This window comes from Schistocerca americana, chromosome 4 (assembly GCF_021461395.2).
Source record: "Schistocerca americana isolate TAMUIC-IGC-003095 chromosome 4, iqSchAmer2.1, whole genome shotgun sequence".
NCBI classification, from domain to species: Eukaryota; Metazoa; Arthropoda; class Insecta; order Orthoptera; family Acrididae; genus Schistocerca; species Schistocerca americana.
In genome coordinates this window covers 278,062,067-278,080,643 of record NC_060122.1, presented here as the reverse complement: position 1 = coordinate 278,080,643, position 18,577 = coordinate 278,062,067, and the positions used below count along the sequence as shown (strand labels likewise).

Genomic DNA, 18,577 nt, shown 5'->3' with positions numbered 1-18,577 from the left:
TGAGGTGGAACGGGCATGTGAAAATTGTGGTAGGGAAGGCAAGTCGTCGACTTCAGTTTATTGGGTGAATTTTAGGAAAATGTGGTTCACCTGTAAAGCAGACCGCATGTAGGATGCTGGTACTACTCGAGTGTTTGGCATACGTACCAGGTCAGATTGAAGGAAGACATCGTAGTAATTCAGGTGGATTCGAACAACACGTAAGTGTTACGGAGATGCCTCGGGAACTCATATGGGAATCCCTGGAGGGAAGACGACGTTATTTTCGAGAATACTATTGCAAAAATTTAGAGGCACGATATTTGAAGCTGCCTGCCGAACGATTCTACTGTCGCCAACATACGTCGCGCGTAAGGATCACGAAGATAAGAAACGTCAAATTAGGCCTCAAGGGGGGCGTATAGATAGTCGTTTTCCCTCGCTCTATTTGTGAGTGGAACTGGAGGGGAAGTGACAAGTAGTGGTACGGGATGCACTCCGCCACGTGCCGTGTGGTTGCTTGCGGAGTGTCTTTGTAGATGTAGATGAAGATGCAGCTAGAGTTATCGACAGGCAAGTCGATGTTGGTTAGATTATGCCGACTCACCTGAGACATTATCGCGGTAAATCGTATGCATGCATAGTGATACGTGCAAAAGTAGCGAATTACAAGTATCATGAATGTGCACGTATTACCATTCAGCCGTGTTGGATTTCACGTACTTTCATGTTTGAACTACAGGTAACTCACGCTCACAGGAAAAATGCATGGTACATGTAGATGAGTACGGTACGCTCGCTGGAAAAAAAAAAATTACGTGAATGCAGACTTCTGGCACTCTCGGTACATGTGTATCTTTACCCAGGAGCACGTGCCACCTATATATAAATAATAAGCTCTGAATGACTCCTTCTCATTTCAGTCTGATCAGCCATGAAGCGTTCTGCTCAAGCTGATGACGAAGTGCTGGTAAGAGCACTCATTTGTTGGATGCTGACAACGTGGTTCCAATCTCAACGTCGCCACTTTTCGATGATGAGATAATGGCGTTTCTCAAGAATGATTTACGTGAAGGCGAAAGTAAGATTTTTTGTTTTGTGTGTGTAATTTGTTCTTTTTGTTTTCTTGTTTGCATGTGATATCAATGTGTTCCTTTGTTTTTGCTACAGGTGAACAGAGCGATATTGATCTACCACAACAAGCGCTTATTATACCCTCTTGCACTCAGAGCTCATGGAGTTTTGGTCCAATCATTGGTGACTGATTAAATGCCATTCACAGTAAACTAACGCTATTTTCCTCTCAGGGCACATGGGTTTCGAAGTTCTGCATGAGTTACCACAAGTAACAACACAATTTTACTGTAGTCAGAGTTCATAGTGGTCGGCGCCAGCCACTGAGAGGCACATGCGTGAGTCGTAGTATTACTACTTTTCTGTCAATATTAATAATTTTTATGGTTGCTGCGTAGAATGATTTTTTCATTTTTTTGGTGAACTTGACATTGATATTGCAAGGAAAACAGTAACAAAACATGGAATATACTACATCTAATATTACGATTAATAATGACGGAGATGAGTGGCTCAAAGCACTTATCATCTGTGAATCTCTACATATTAGACATTATTATTATTGGATGTAAATGTCTATATCTTCTGTCTATGTGTGATATTAATGAATTCTGCTATTTCTTCAATTGCAGAGGGCTTATTGGTAGCTTCCAGAAGTGCTGGACCATTCATTGACGAGTGTGTAGACACTTATGTCACCTCAGCTTAGCGGAGGCAGGGCAGTGCTGTCGATGTCTGAATCACCTCATCTAGGACCGTCAGGCTACTGCCCCCAGCCTAGCGGTAGCAAGGTGATGGCACTACCATCTGCATCACATCAGCTGGAGCCATCAGGATACGCCCATAGTCTAGCAGTAGCAGGCGGTGCCATAGATGTCTGCGTCGAGGGTGGTACCATCAGTGTCTGCATCACGTTAACTGAGGTGACAGGCTAACACCTCCTGTCTGGTGGTAGCAAGGCGGTACTGTCAGTATCACCACTGTCAACCTGTCCACAGCCTAGCAGCAGCACCATTACAGCTCGTCTTGTTTATCAACACCATGTAAATCATGCAGCCACATTAGACAACTCTGTCGTTCCTTGTCCTCTCAGAGATAGGATCTTACAATCTCCCATTGATAACGTCGATGCTGGATTTCGAGATCCGACTACCTCCCTTCATGCCTGTCAAGCAGTGTTGGGAAGGGAGCCTCCTGAAATCATCAATGCCCAGCTACCGCTGCCATCAGGTGCAAGGTAGTTTTGTATTGAGAGCTGTTGCATCGCCACAAATACGGCGGCAATGATACTGCAGAGACGAGTATGATCAAACTGGGGGAAGAATGGTGTTATATTGCAGGACGTTATAAGTGCAGAGTGGTATGGAACTTTCACCGAAAGCATCATATTGAAGTGTTTTTCCTTTATGAAGGGAAGAGGCTCTGATCAGGTGCTCAGCTGCATACTCCACCTTGTCGTGTAGTCACATATTTTTGATCCAGTTACTGGTGTTTCCAATTTCATCCGTCTTACGGAGAGTATTGTTCTAAATAGGGATTCATTAATGTCCAGAATACCAAGAAGGGGGATAAATATTGCTTCGCATGGTCACTTCTGTCTTGTAAAAGGAAGTACTCAATAAAATGCAGCAGCTCTGAAACATACAAGACATCTAACATCTGCAGGCATTATAACTTCGAAGGCATCTCATTCCCCACCACATCTAAGACCTGCCAAAATTAGAGAAGCCGAATCCTAATTACTTGCTTTAGTTTGCATGTATATAAAAAGAAAAGCAAGTCAGAAGATGCCTCCCCGGCTAGCCGCACGGTCTAACGCGGTGCTTCCCGAGCGGGAAGACGTGCGGATTCCCAGCTCGAATCCGCCCGGCGGATTTGTGTCGAGATCCGGTGTGCCAGCCAGCCTGAGGATGGTTTTTAAGACGGTTTTCCGTCTGCCTTGGCGAATGCGGGCTGATTCCGCCTCAGTTACACTATGTCGGCTATTGCTGCACAAACACTTTCTCATCGTACACGTGCACCACAATTACTCTACCATGCTAACATTGGGGTTACACTCGTCTGGTGTGAGACGTTCCCTGTGGCGTACACTGGGGGCCGAATCGCATAATAAACCTGGGTTCGGTGTGGGATTGCTGGTAGGATGGGTGGACTGCTGTGGCCTGTTGTGGGGTTGTGAACCACTGAGGACTACGGCTGGACGAAGCGTCTCTGTCGTTTGTAGGCCCCCAGTTCAATAAACAATACACAAGTCAGAAGAATAAAGTAGTTGGAACCTTCTACTTTTACCAAGTAGCAGGTCCGCATCCTAAACATATAGATTTTATGCTCTTCTCCAAAGGTGAGAAGCAACACTATGCCTGCATCAAAAACATGCCCCACCTACTTACCACCCAAATGTCGTTTACTGCAGAAATCTCAATTGTTTGAAGAAGTGTGGGCATTTATAAAGACATCTGATTGATTGCTGTACTGGTACATGTGTAAATGTCCACTGATGATAAAAAGTTCTTAAAATTTAAGAATGCTTACCACCAGGAACGATGATCTTTTGTTGTATACACTGACTTTGAGCCTTTACTAGTTCCTTTGGCGCACTGTAAAGGTGAACCGAATCGCTCACACCACTTTCACAGAACGACACGTACCGTATGTGGCAGCACATTAAGTTGTATGCTCACCACATATTTGACTCCTATGTCGAGGACAATCCTGCACGATGGTTCCTCTTTGAGCTCGAAAAATGTGCATGGGATGTTGATGGCCTGTATAGCAGGCATCTTCCAAAGACTAACTCGCAGGAGAATGATACCTTATACAAACAGGCAGTTAAAGGTCATATTCGTGAAACTTCCTGGCAGATTAAAACTATATGCCGGACCGAGACTCGAACTCGGGACCTTTGCCTTTCGCGGGCAAGTGCTCTACCAACTGAGCTACCCAAGCACGATTCACGCCCCGTCCTCACAGCTTTAATTCCGCCAGTACCTCGTCTCCTACCTTCCAAACTTCGCAGAAGCTCTCCTGCGAACCTTGCAGAACTAGCACTCCTGGAAGAAAGGATATTGCGGAGACACAGCCACAGGAGAGATTCTGTGAAGTTTGGAAGGTAGGAGACGAGGTACTGGCGCAATTAAAGCTGTGAGGACGGGGCATGAGACGTGCTTGGGTAGCTCAGTTTGTAGAGCACTTGCCCGCGAAAGGCAAAGGTCCCGAGTTCGAGTCTCGGTCCGGCACATAGTTTTAATCTGCCAGGAAGTTTCATATCAGCACACTCCGCTGTAGAGTGAAAATTTCATTCTAGTCATATTTGTGATCTGCCTTTCGGCAGAAAAGCAGAAATCCCATGTAGAGACACTATCATCTAATGGAGAAGTTTCATGGTGCAGCTCACAACACTCGCAACTTGCCACTACATATACCTGTCTTATTTCATAATCTGAGTGGGCGTGATGCTCACTTTCTTGTTGAGCACTTGGGTGCTTTCAGATTGTAGAATGAAAAGGTCAGTATCATACTCGAAAATGTTGAAAAATACATTTCATTTTTCAAGCGAATAACACCTAGAATATCGTGCCACTTTCTGGACTCGCTATAATTTATGCAGGCGCCTTTCCAGAATCTTGCTGATATGATGCATCGATAGTACACGCATATCACTCGACCTCCATTTCACGATGATGCAAAGTTTCAGCTGGTAACGAAGAAGGTGGTATTTTCGTATGAATATTTGTTTGACAGGAGTTCGACATCTCTGATTTAGAGGGCACATAAACTATGAATCCTGGCTCCTATTACACTGCACCGGCGCTTTCATGGGACGCAATTTTGTAAAAGATACATTCGAACCTCAAAATATTGAACTCTGTTGATATGTTGCTTTTTTGTCGTATGCAGGATTCATGGGGGACTTTGCCAGTGAGTCCACAGATATGTCAAGGAGAAAAAACGGCGACTGAGTGGGAAGGAGTTCAAGCTGTCTGACGATTTTTGTTACATACTTTAATTTGATGTAAACAATCTCTATGAACAGGCCACGCAACAAACTCTGCCGCTTGGAGGGTCCGATGGCTGTCCAATGATGAAATCTTCAAATTGAAGGTTAAGATCCTGAATGCGGCTGCTGATGCTGCTAAGGAATAAGTTCTGGAGGCAGACCTAGAATATCCCACCGATCTGCGTGACTAGCACACCCACCTGCCATTGTGTCCAGAGTGCCTAGTCCTGCGATATGGTTCCATCCCCTAGCTGTTGATAAAGCTGGTGAAGAAGCTGAGATACATTCTACAGGACAGGAACCTCGAGCAGTGTTTCAGGTTTGGGTTGCGACTTCTTAGAATCACTCAGAGCACCTCCTTTGTCAACATCCCTAGTTGAAGGAGTATATTGGTTTGAACACCGGAGGGGGCTCTTGTGACATGTGATTTTAAAAACATTTTTATAAATTAATGAATAAATTAATGAAAGCATGGAGAATGCTTGAAACCTTTACGATATTTATATATTACCATTGGGATGAGCAAGAGATTACATCACTAGGCCAAATTTTAAGTGGTCCACAATCTTCAGCGAAGGATCAGTCTCTGTGGAAATAGTTAAGGTTTCAGTGGAGTTCACGAGGCCTTTTATGTCAGTATATGCGTTCTTGATCTCTCCAAATGCCACATGCACTGATTCCATTAAATCTACAAACCCAAGATTTGGTGATGTCAAGTTACTTTATTTGGATAAGACAGTTTCATCTAGTCTTTTAAAGGCTGTGGTTCATATGAAGTAATTAGGGGCAGTCCAAGTGAATTTGACGTCTGGATTTGAAGCCGATTATCCTTATGGTATATCACCTCAGAGCGAGAATGTTATGGGTCTGATGAAAGACGAGGCAAATGTCTCACAGGCTGTGGAGTTACAGGGCTGAGGTCGAATATGTATGCATACCGTGTAGATGCAAATACCACCCAGAGACAGGCTAAGCATGTGGATCGTGTGACATCACAGGCACTCATGATCGAAGTCTATGAGAAGCGCCTGTTTTCTGATGATCAATCTCCTCACATGGCGCAGCAAGTAGCCTTTAGGCCATTGGGCTCTTCAACTGAATGATGGCCTGTCGTGCCATGGAAACAAATGCTTCATCTGTGCAAATGGGATTGGAACCCCCCCTTTCAAATGCTGTTCATTTGAGGGATTTTGTGTGTGTGTGTATGTGTGTGTGTGTGTGTGTGTGTGTGTGTGTGTGTGTGTGTATATTATGCGTATTATGTGCACCATGTACACAACTGCACATTGTGTCTGTTGGTAAAAAGAACAAAAATTGTATACATTTTGTGTCTTTGTATGTGTGTGGTTCTTCACCTGCTGCCGCTAATCCCTGTACTCTGTAAATATTGTAAATAAAAAAATCATTGTCCTTTTCCCTTAGTATAATGTGTCTCTGCTGCTGTAAATAGTGTGTAGTAGATCAGTTGTTGTTGTCATGTAAACAAAAATTGTAAACAAAAGTACTCTGCAATTATACAATCTATTTTTTGAAAAAGGAAATGCATTGTATCTGATAATAAACAAATAGTTACTTTCCATATCGATGTTATTATTATCATCTGATCCTTTCGCCATTAAAGTTATTGTAGGGCAGATGTAAATAATGACAACTTTATACATAGAACATGTTTTCTTTTTTTATTTTACACACAATCATCCAGCTTTACAGAAGGATTCAAATAATATTATTTCATATGCTTTGAATTCAGCCTGTATGAAACTCAAACCTAAAGTGCAATTACATACACAAGCATTCCTTCAATAAATTCTTTCTCCACTGATTCTATTGTTACAGCCTCAACACTTACACTCTTTGCTACAGTGGGAATGCAAACATTGATACATTGTTCACTTGATCAATATTTACACTATTAATGCTCAAATACTCAACAAATTCATAGAACGCTCCTCTCACATACTGATGCCAGTGTCAGAATCTGTCTGTGGCAATTGATAATGCACAAAACAAGTCTTTCATTTTAAGAACGCTTGGATGTTTTAGATATATTTTCATGCCCTGTGAGGTTAATTGCAGCATTGCTTCGCTATACGTATCTTCTATAAACACTTTACAACCAAACGTGTGAATGCCCCAAAATACTTGGGGCTTACTACCTTGAAAACTCAATATTATGAATGAGTTCACGAACATAATAAAATGCAGTTAATCTGCTGACTAGAGACCACAAGAAACTTACAGGTATCTTAAATATATAATTTGCAGTAAAATGTTAAGTAGGTTACAAATTCACATCACTGAGACCTGAAATTCTGCACAGTGTGTTACATGTAAAATCCCAGAACTAAAACAAGGAAAATGAAGGTCAATATCTTAAGTAAGTTTACCATAGTACCATCAGTGAGCCCAGGAGTAAATAACAGATCAGGTGCACCCAGGAGAACAACTGTCAAGTGTTCTTATTGGCAATACAAGAACACACCAAGCTTCTCATCAATTTCATTACAAATAAATACGTAAATCTGAAAGAAATCACTCACATACAAGCTTAACTATGTTACATTGTGCGTAGTCGCAGCCAACATAGGTGACCTCAGTCTTTCAAAATACAATCAAAAGCCAGCCCTCAGCCACCATGGCAATACAGATTCAGCAGGAGGTAATTACAATGCTTTGATCCAGATTTTGGTACAGTAATAACATCGTTTCCAGAAGATGGGTTTCATTCTCCGCAAATATGGCATTAATGGACAAACAGAAGGCCCCCAAATCAGTTCTTTCCATCGGCCAACGTGCAACCAAACTACGGCACGACCACCAGGATTATCACCACTTTTAGTGCTGCCAGGCCCCACAGCCCACAGGGGACTTACCTTCACCTTCTGTATTACTCTTCTAAGATTCTCTGCTCATGAACCACTCAAGTTACAGAATTGTTTATTACATGTGACAGAGAAAAGCAATATGTTTGGTAACATTATTCAATAAAATAAATACAGGGTGTTTATAAATGAATATTGGGGTTTTAATGCTTTTAATATGTATTATATTAAACATACAGTTATAAATGATATGTCAAATGAAAAAGCAACTCAAACCGTTTTACCAAGAACCTTGCAAATGTTCGTTGTGAGCACCATTTGTCACATGGCACACATCAAGTCTATAGCCGAGTTCTTCCCAAACATTGATAAGTGTGTCTTTAGTGATTGTAGCAACAGCTGCTTCTATCCGGTTTCTTAATTCAAGGAGGTCTGCTGGCAGCGGAGGCATGTACACACGATCCTTGATGAAGCCCCAAAGGAAAAAAATCGCATGGCGTTATGTTGGGTGAACGTGGTGGCCATGCAAAGCAAGCCCTATCATTGGGCCCCTTGCGGCCTACCCAGCGCTTGGGTACAGTGAAGTTCAACCAATCGCATACTTCGCTATGCCAGTGAGGTGCCGCACCATCTTGCTGGAAAATGAAGTTCTCTTGCTCATCATCTTCCAACTGAGGGAAGAGCCATTGCTCTAGTGTATGAAGGTAAGGAGTGCCAGTTACAGTAGTTTCACCAAAAAAGAAAGACCCATAAACTTTCCGCCGGTATACATCACAAAAAAACAGTCACTTTAAGGGAATCTCGTTGCATTCACCACCTCGTGAGGATCTCTTTGCATTTGTATCACCTCATGAGGATTTTCTGAGCCACAGATGCGCACATTGTGAGTGTTAACCACTAAGGTGAAAGGTCGATTCACCACTGAAGACAACATGATCCAAAAAATCTTCATCGTCATGAAACATTTCGTTTGCGAAGCTGGCACGTAATCCATGGTCTGCCGGCCTTAGAGCCTGTAATAACTGTAAACGGCAACGACGTAATTGTATGCATTTTCTTAAAACTTTCCAAACAGTCGACACGGGAACTTGTAATTCAGGACTAGCCATCCCGACTGATTTCTTTGGACTACGAGTGAACGACTCTTTCACTCGCTCAACAGTCTCTTCACTGACTCTTGGTCGTCCTGTGCGCTTCCCTTTACAAAGGCAGCCAATATCTTCAAATTGATGATACCATCTACGAATGTTATTATCACTTGGAGAATCGCAACCGAACTTCAGCCGGAACGCACGTTACACAGTAACTACAGATTTGGTCTTTGCAGATTGCAAAACACAAAACGCTTTCTGTTCACTAGACACCATCTTCGCTACTACCGCTGTCTAGCGGATTGCGTCGGAAACACTGCGTGCTGTTCATGCGCATTGGTGCCAAACACAACTGTATAAGTTGCTCTTTCATTTGACATGTCATTTATAACTGTAAGTTTAACGTAACAAATATTATAAAGCCTTAAAACTACGATATTCATTTATAAACACTCTTTATATAGCTATCAAAAACATAAATCACCATGAGACATAAATATTTACACACGGAGCTCAAACGTCTTAGTGTAGTAGTGTCAGAGATATAAAATAATGATGTTACAATAAAGCACGCTGCGCTATGTGTCCCACTGCGAACAGGACAATGAATTTTGTTGAATCTGTCAATAAGCCTCGGAGGTTCATTTCAAGCATTAGGACAAGAAGGTTTGCCAGCACACGAAGTTGCCCACCGAATTGGCAAACATCTCAGCGACGTCATTTGAACTTTCAGTCTCTAACGCAAGACACAGAGCAATGAAAACTTCCTTGTCGTCCTCGCCAGCGGTCAACAGTGCCAACTGTTGGCTCCTAGGTACCCTGAAATAGAAAACAACACAACAGCACTCTGTGTTTCTTTAAGTCAGCTGAAATGGTGAAATGGCTGTGGCGAACCAGTTACGTTTCCACATATCTGACCGTTCCATAAGCGATGGAGGTAAGCAAGGGAACACTGGCTAATGATGGTAGTTTTTCTTCTACGAAAAGTGGAGGATTTCGCTAACGCCTAATGATGCGCGAGCACAAAGTGTCTCCATCACGAACATTTTTCTAACTTAAGGGAGTGGTATTAGGAATCGGCTGATGTGAACCGAACTGAACGTGCTTAGGACCAATGAATCTTGCAGTGCAACGTTGGGAACCCTCAACACACATCGTATTACCCCAGTAGAGCAACCATTGAGCAGAAAATGTCTCTTCCTCCTTATGGACCGTAGGCCAAGTAGGATCCGAGAGTGTTATAAACTGTGGGTTGCGGTAGCAGTGTATTGATTATTACACAGCAGCATATCTCGATTTCGCTGACATGCCAGTATGGGTAGTTCCGAACACACTGATGTTGTTGAGATTATTTCACAGTAAACTTACTTTCTATTGTAATAAGGCTTATTCTTTTATTACCAGCTTACGATGAGTGTACACCCATACATATATGAAATTATGCAGCTTGTGCAAAACTCACTTTGAGTAGTTTATATTACTTTACCACCATTATGACACACGTGTTATAGTACGTACGTTATTCCAACAAGATGTGAAACTGCACTATCACCTTATACACTAAACCTCTATAAATCTCTGTTTAGTGTAGCCACTATAGGCCGATTAAAATTGCTTGATAGTTGAGAGATGGTTTCTTCCAATGAGACAGCTCAACGTCACGGTCGACCCGTTCGCCGTTGCCAAACCGCCGCAACAGTTGGTCAGTTGACTTCCAATTCCTTGCCTGTCATTCTTTTTTGACGTGCATGGGTCCAGAATCATGGATCTGATGGGTTTGGCACCTTTATTTCGTATTTCATCACACATGATAACCACACCAAAAACAAAAACATACACACACAAACACAATGACATTGATGAAATACACACATTTCATGCACAGCACTAATCAACACTACTTGCAACTTTCGCACAAGACGCGATTCTCATATACATTTTTCATGATCACATAGATGGGCGTACATTAGATAAGCTCCTCACGATATTCCGTGAACTGAATTTTTGAAGTCTGCAATTCATAGTTGCGACTCGAGCACCACAGTCATATATATAAGTACTGAACACAATTTTACAGTGTACTGCAGTGGATACTACATAAAACTTCCACATAGGAGGTCGTAGGTTCGAATCCCGTCAGATACTGCGAAGTTCTTTTTTATTTCTAAATATAATCAAAAGAGTTTAATTATTTTTTTTATTCAATTAACTGGTTCAAGTCTAATTTTCTATTTCTAATTCATTGTCATTGTCATCATCGTATTGTCTTTATTTCCTCGTGTAGCCAGTATGACAGTTTCAGGTAACCAGTGATAGCGAGAAATTACAATTTGTTTTTAGCACTGAAACTGACTTTTTTCATCTTGAGTCTACTCGTAGAGGTTAATTTTAATCGCCGTGAACAAAGCGATGGAGATTTTAGTTCTGCTGCAGACTATTGACCGTCGGTTTCTCGGATACATCGCACATCACGTGGTTGGGGTTAGCTTAGAAGCTGATTGTGAGTTTAATTTCTGGGCTACAAAACATGTCGCCAGCCGTAGTTCAGTCATTGGCCACTTAAAATCAGCTGTCGACGGAGCATTCACATTTCCTACATACGTCATGGCGGTCGCCTCCAACATTGCTCTGAGTTGCACATTAACAGCGTTTGTGAAGTTACCCGCCGTGTGCGTGTCGCCTATAACCGAGCGGTAGCCGGTAGCCAATAAGACAATACTGTAGTGGTAAGTGATAGATGTGAGCTACCAAGTAATTTTAATTGGATTATACACTGAAGCGCCAAAGAAACAAGTATAGGCATGCGTATTCAAATACAATGATATATAAACAGGCAGAATACGGCGCTACGGTCGGCAACGCCTGTATAAAACAACAAGGGTTTGGCACAGGTCGATTACTGCTACTTCATGGCAGGTTATCAAGATTTAATTGAGTTTGAACATGGTGATATACTCGGTGCACGAGCGATGGCACGCAGCATCTCCGAGGTAGCAATGAAGTGGGGATTTTCGCGTACGACCATTTCACGAATATACCGTGAATATCAGGAACGCCGTAAAACATCAAATCTCCGACATCGCAGCGGCCAGAAAAAGACTGTTGATAACTGGAAACGTGTTGCATGGTAGCACGAGTCTCATTTCAAATTGTATCGAGCGGATGAACGTGTACGGGTGTGGAGAGAACCTCATGAATCCTTGGACCCTTCATGTCAACAGGGGACTGTTCAAGTTGGCGGGGGCTCTGTAATGATGTGGAGCATGTGCAGCTGGAGCGATATGGGAACCCTGATATGTCTAGATACGACTCTGACAGGTGACGCGTATGTAAGCATCCTGTATGCATCGATTCATGTCCATTCCAGCGGACTTGGGCAATTCTAGCAGGACAATGCGTCACCCCAGAAGTCCAGAATTGCTACAGAGTGGCTCCAGGAACACTCTTTGAGTTTAAACACTTCCGTTCGCCTCCAGATTCCCTAGACATGAACATTATTGAGAATATCTGGGATGCCTTGCAACGTGCTTTTCAGAAGAGATCTCCACCGCTCGTACTCTTACGGATTTATGGACAGCCATGCATGATTCATGGTGTCAATTCCCTCCAGCACTTCTTCAGACATTAGTCGAGTCCATGTCACGTCGTGTTCCGCCACTTATGCGTGCTCGTGAAGGCCCCACACAATGCGAGGCAGGTGTACCAGCTTCTTTGGCTCTTCAGTGAAATTCGTGAAATGTGGCAGGCGATGTACACAACTACTGACTAATCTGCTCACCCAAGAGTGCAAAAGTAAAGGTAACCTTTCTTGACTGTGGAGTTTTCTTCCATCCTTTCTGCGTAATCTTCTCGCTGATAAAGTCTCTAGTAGTATTTACTGTAGTGAATCGGAAATGTTTTGAGCTACAAAGAGTCCGTACTGCTACGACTGGATGAGTGGGTTAAAAATTTACTTTAAATAATGTTATCTGGAATGCCGTCATGGAGTGTTTATTTATTAACACTGCAAAATAATTCACAATCACTCAGTTCGATACACTTAATTTTATAGAACACTGAAAATCATGAATACCATATAGAGATCGGTCCTGGAGTACATCCGAATGCCGACTGATCTGCTTGCCACACAACAAGAATCACTAGCAGACTTCGTACTACATCGGAAAGATTCGTTCTTTGTCGGTGCCATATTAGCCATCGTTTGTTTCTTATTAGTTTTAGCTTATTGTTAGTGTAACAACAGTAAGGAAGCTATAATGCCCCTGGCATTTATTATGTCAAAAGTGGGTTCTATTAATTAATATTTTATATGGAAAAACCAGTAGTTTTGCGCCTAAAAGTCTGTAGGTCTCCGGTGTTCGTGACTGCGAGGTTAGATTCGCCCTGACGCCCAGCTGTATTCTACCCATAAGGATACTTGGAGCGACATCTGGAGTTACCAGCCGCTCTGCCCGCTTTTTAGCTGCTTCATTGCTCTTCGCTGTAGCGTTTGTATCACTGCTCAGCACTGCAATGTATTCATCTTGACTGCAGTGTTCAAATACAATATTAAAACTAGTAAGTAAATTGTGACTGGAGCAAGTGGATTCTCACAAAACGGAACTTGAGGAGTCTTCTTTCTTACTGCGATCCACTATGCCATGAAAGAAGGATCCTTTGTTGTATGATTATATGATAGCGGAACAAACACTGGTAGCAGTTACTTCTGTAAAATATCTGGGAGTATGCGTGCGGAACGATTTGAAGTGGAATGATCATATAAAATTAATTGTTGGTAAGGCGGGTACCAGGTTGAGATTCATTGGGAGAGTGCTTAGAAAATGTAGTCCATCAACAAAGGAGGTGGCTTACAAAACACTCGTTCGACCTATACTTGAGTATTGCTCATCAGTGTGGGATCCGTACCAGATCGGTCTGACGGAGGAGATAGAGAAGATCCAAAGAAGAGCGGCGCGTTTCGTCACAGGGTTATTTGGTAACCGTGATAGCGTTACGGAGATGTTTAATAAACTCAAGTGGCAGACTCTGCAAGAGAGGCGCTCTGCATCGCGGTGTAGCTTGCTCGCCAGGTTTCGAGAGGGTGCGTTTCTGGATGAGGTATCGAATATATTGCTTCCCCCTACTTATACCTCCCGAGGAGATCACGAATGTAAAATTAGAGAGATTAGAGCGCGCACGGAGGCTTTCAGACAGTCGTTCTTCCCGCGAACCATACGCGACTGGAACAGGAAAGGGAGGTGATGACAGTGGCACGTAAAGTGCCCTCCGCCACACACCGTTGGGTGGCTTGCGGAGTATAAATGTAGATGTAGATGTAGATGAATGGAAAAAAACACTAGACGGATAAAACTAACCATAAATGCCTGTGTGGGTTACGTCTGCGACTAACACTTAATAGATCGTGTCAGTACCTCGTGTGTTCAGTTAGTGTAGTGGTTGCAACCGGACAAATTGCCTGACTACCACAGCCATAGTGTCTTTACCTGCTTCCCAAAGTGAACCCTCCTAAGTGCTGTCCATGACAGATCAGGTACCTATAATCTCATTCATAGAGGCATTGTAAGATCTCACTTACTGCTACTCCCGCTGTACCCGCCCATAAAACAAAAAACCTGATCACTGCACCACCACTGTTCCCTATATCCCTGAAAGAAACTAACCTGCAGTCTACGCACAATTTACTACCAGATTACATTTAAGGAAAGGATGAAGCCTTTTCTTATGCCATCCATGTTATTTTTCTCTATCAAGCATTGAAGAAAATGTTCACTGCTTCCTCCAGCTTCTTTCTTTTGCCATTTTTCAATCACAGCAAATTACGTTTAATTTTTTTCTCTCTCTCACTCTCCCATGTTTTCTTTCACGTCCATTTCTACCACAGCTCACACCTTAATTCAACTCCTCACAAATAAATACTGGGTGTTTCTGTAGGGATGATCAGTATTCAGGGTCATGACACGAAGGATCATTAGAGGCAAAAAGTTCTAGCGAACATTAACTATAAAATGCGTACCTTAAGAACTGTGAGCACTTCTTCCTCTTCCACACTGTGAAACAACAGCACTTCTATCGCAAGCTCTTTGCTTTCCATATTTTGAGAGGAGACAGTATGGACCAAAACAAGAAAAAATTGTTAAGTAAACATGTGCTCTACAATGCATACCTTAAGAGCTATGAGCATTTGATCAGTAGAAGGGATCTGTTTCACAATATTGAAGACGAACAAGTGCTACTTTGTTACCGTTGATTTTTTGACTATTTCTGTCATAACGAATTCTAAGTAGTTGAGTCAATACAAAATGCTTATAACAAATTCTAAATAGTGCAGTCCATAAATAATGCAACGTGGAGTTCATACAAAATGCAATGTGGAGTCCATACAAAATGCAACAATCTCTATAGAGGAATCCTTGCTTGGTTCCTTGAGTTGACTACACAACAAAGACGATTAACAGTCTCGTTTGAATTGCATGTTCTGATTATAGCGTAAATTTCTTATACAGTGTTAGTCTCAAGTACATAACGATTTCAAAAGTTACACTTTCACACATAGAAGTTTTCATGTCTTTCACTTGTGGTAGTTGACAGGTTTCTGCTCAGTTACAGCTAACGTCATGTACAAAACGTGCATATGAATATGCCATATCTGAAATTTGCCGAATTTGCTGTAGCTTTCATCTACCTTTCACGCATCCTTCATGGTTTTAAATTTTGAAAACAACAATGTTTTTTGATACTGATACTGTTGTATATGATGCTGCGAATATTATGAGTTTCTAATCAAAAGTTATGGACAACACGTACAAAATTTTTTTCTAAATTTATTTTCGCTTCATTTGTAAACTGTTACTTAAGAGAATCATGTAGTTTATAGTTTGCTTCATCGATCAACACTATTATTGTGAAGAGGAAAGGTAAATCACGAAGTGCTTTTTCATCAAATACGAAACTTCTGTCTCAGAATATGCAGTTTGCTTTTTCCCTCGCCAAACAGACCTACATACCATTACTGACATGTACTTAATGTATTTCGCAGGACCGCATGTGGAGGAAGACAAAATCAAGACAATCCAGTTCGTGCTTGGGAGTGGATGCCAACAGGAACTTTGGTTTCCACTGGAATGGTGAGGAAGCAGTTACATTGTGCATACGGAATGTTGGCTGTGTTGTCTTAGATTCATACATGTAGAATATTGAGTCCACGGAGAACAGCTAAAAAGTTTGATACCCTTGATAATGACATCCTGCTTAGTTTTGCTGCTTGTTCCTAGGTTCCAGTAGAGATGTGGGCAAGTAACTTTACGTGTGTTGTTGCTCTCTACAAATGAGTCAATAACATACTACGTGGTGTTTTTGATGGTTATGGAACTGACGCACTAGCCTAAAGTACTAATTGGCGCTACGATTTTCTCAGACCATTTCCTAAGGCCGGTCACAGCTCATTAAGTTTTTTCAATTTTTTTTGCGTTTCCTCAGATGCGACCCGTGGGAGAGGCTGCAACATTTACCTAGTATAGGTATGGTACCAGGGCTCGCTAAAATATTTAAAGACTGCATTTGTTTGTCTTTTCTCAATTAGCTACCAAGTAACACCAAACGACAAATCTGAGATCATAGACAGGATGATTCAGCTGCCCCTAACGATGTCGTTTTATGCAACCTGCAATGTTATATCTGGCCTTCAAAAACCACATGCGAAATTTTCGTATTCTCTAGCTCGCTACGCGAAAACTATTAGCCCTCATAAAAAATGAACAGCTCCTTTTTGCATGAAATTAATGTAGTTAAATTTTGTAGTAGGAAACGTTTTCGCTGGAGACCACTGTTTTCGAAGTACTCAAGAAAAACGTACAAAAAAGACCTTTAAGCTCACCTCCACCCCCACACTCATCCTTCACTAATCACGATTTCTGGTATGTAGTTTATGGCAGTCACTCGTACCACTGTACAAATCTCCGACTACACGAACTCATACCTTATTTCGGCTCTATTGACCGGGCTATTACGCTAAAAGCTATTCGTTAACATTATTGATTTTCACGTGCCCGTGAGGACAATGAAAGGAAAATGACCTCACGATTTTGTGAATTTTGACAGTATGAAATAAACAAACTACATCATTATATTCATCAGGCCTTCTGATTAGAAAAACCACCGTGTTTGCAAGGCGTAAGTTTCGAACGAATGGGAAATGTAAACTTAATCCTTAAAAGTACAGTCGTTTCCTAGTCAGAAAAAGTGGCAAATACAACGATGTAACTGTCAAAGTTCACGAAATTGTTGGGTAAAATCTACACAAACGTAAACTTTTAAATTTGTAATTGCTCGACTAGGGAGGTGGCCTGTAGACCAAACAACGAACGTCAAATGTGGGAATTAATTCGTCCAATTGGAAATTTTTGTACAGTGGTATGAACAAAATACTAGAAATTCTGATCGTAGGGGGTTGAATGTGGGATTTCATTTGGAGGTGACTTTTGTACGTTTTTCTTGAATAACTTGAAAACTATGCCCTCTAGCGAAAACATACCCCAGTAAAAAAGTTTAACTTCTTTAAATTTGCACTAAAAAGTTCCTGTTCACTTTTTTGTTGGTCTGTTCGCACGTAGCGAGCAAGAAAACATGAAAATATTGCGCGTGGTTTTTGGAAGGCCAGATATAACACTGCGTGTTACAGAAAACGAAATTGTTAGGGGTACCTGCATCACACAGCATATAGAAAATCTGTTTAGCTGTCGATGTCACGTTCCCTAAAAAATAGCGCAACAAACTGGACTAAAAGTGCATATTTTATTGACAAGCAAGCATAAGTTCGAAAAACAGAAAATACTGCATATTAGATTCTTATAATGCTTAATATTTTTCGTATATTCAACTCTCACCCTGAACAAGGCGAGGTGATGCACTGGTTAGCACACTGCACTCGCATTCGGGAGAAAGACGGTTCAAACACGCGTATGGCCATCTTGATTTTGGTACACCGGGATTTCCCTAAATCGCTTCCGGCAAATACCGAGAGTATGTGGAAAAAAGGAAATCCGCCAAACAAATGTTTGGCTGTGAAAATAAGATAGAATAACTTCTCAAATCGCACGGCAGTTCGGCGATTTTTTTGTTAAATATTTCAGAAGTCGCTATTCCGCGTGTACAATAGATCAACAGAGATTAAATGCTTAGATTTACGACCGAATTCCTTCCCCATTCTTCCCTAATCTGAGCTTGTGCTCGGTTTCTAACCACCTCGTTGACGACTGGACGTAAAACACTAACCTCCTCCTCCTCCTCTTCCTCTGACCACGAGTCGTTCAACATTTTCGTGCACGTTCTATTCGAGTCAGCGTGTCGAAACACGGATATCCCCGCGAAGCCACAGCTACTGTCATGTAATTCACTCACAGAAGCAAACCGGAAGCAGCCATGTTGTTTCAAGCGTTTATGAAGCGCAAATACTGTATTTATATGAAATGTATTCACAGCTGCGAATGTTCAATAACCATCAGCGGCATAATGGCCTGGCGACAATGAAAATTTGTGCCGGCTGGGACTCGAACCCAGGTATCCCACTAATCGCCAGTGGTCGCCTTACCAGACCTAAAACTCTGTGTCGTCAAACC

The 18,577-nt window shown here is 41.9% G+C and overlaps 1 protein-coding gene and 1 non-coding gene across 2 annotated transcripts in view; one reads left to right on the top strand and one right to left on the bottom strand.

Moving 5' to 3' along the window:
* LOC124613405 (carboxypeptidase B-like) overlaps window positions 1-18,577 on the top strand; it is a 118,682-nt gene that overhangs the window by 35,665 nt on the left and 64,440 nt on the right. Inside the window, exon 3 of the mRNA XM_047142109.1 lies at window positions 16,000-16,087. Within this exon, the coding sequence (XP_046998065.1) occupies window positions 16,000-16,087 (88 nt within the window). The remainder of the gene's footprint in view (window positions 1-15,999; window positions 16,088-18,577) is intronic.
* On the bottom strand, window positions 3,926-4,000 carry Trnas-cga. The gene has a single exon. It is a non-coding gene; the product is annotated as a tRNA-Ser (tRNA).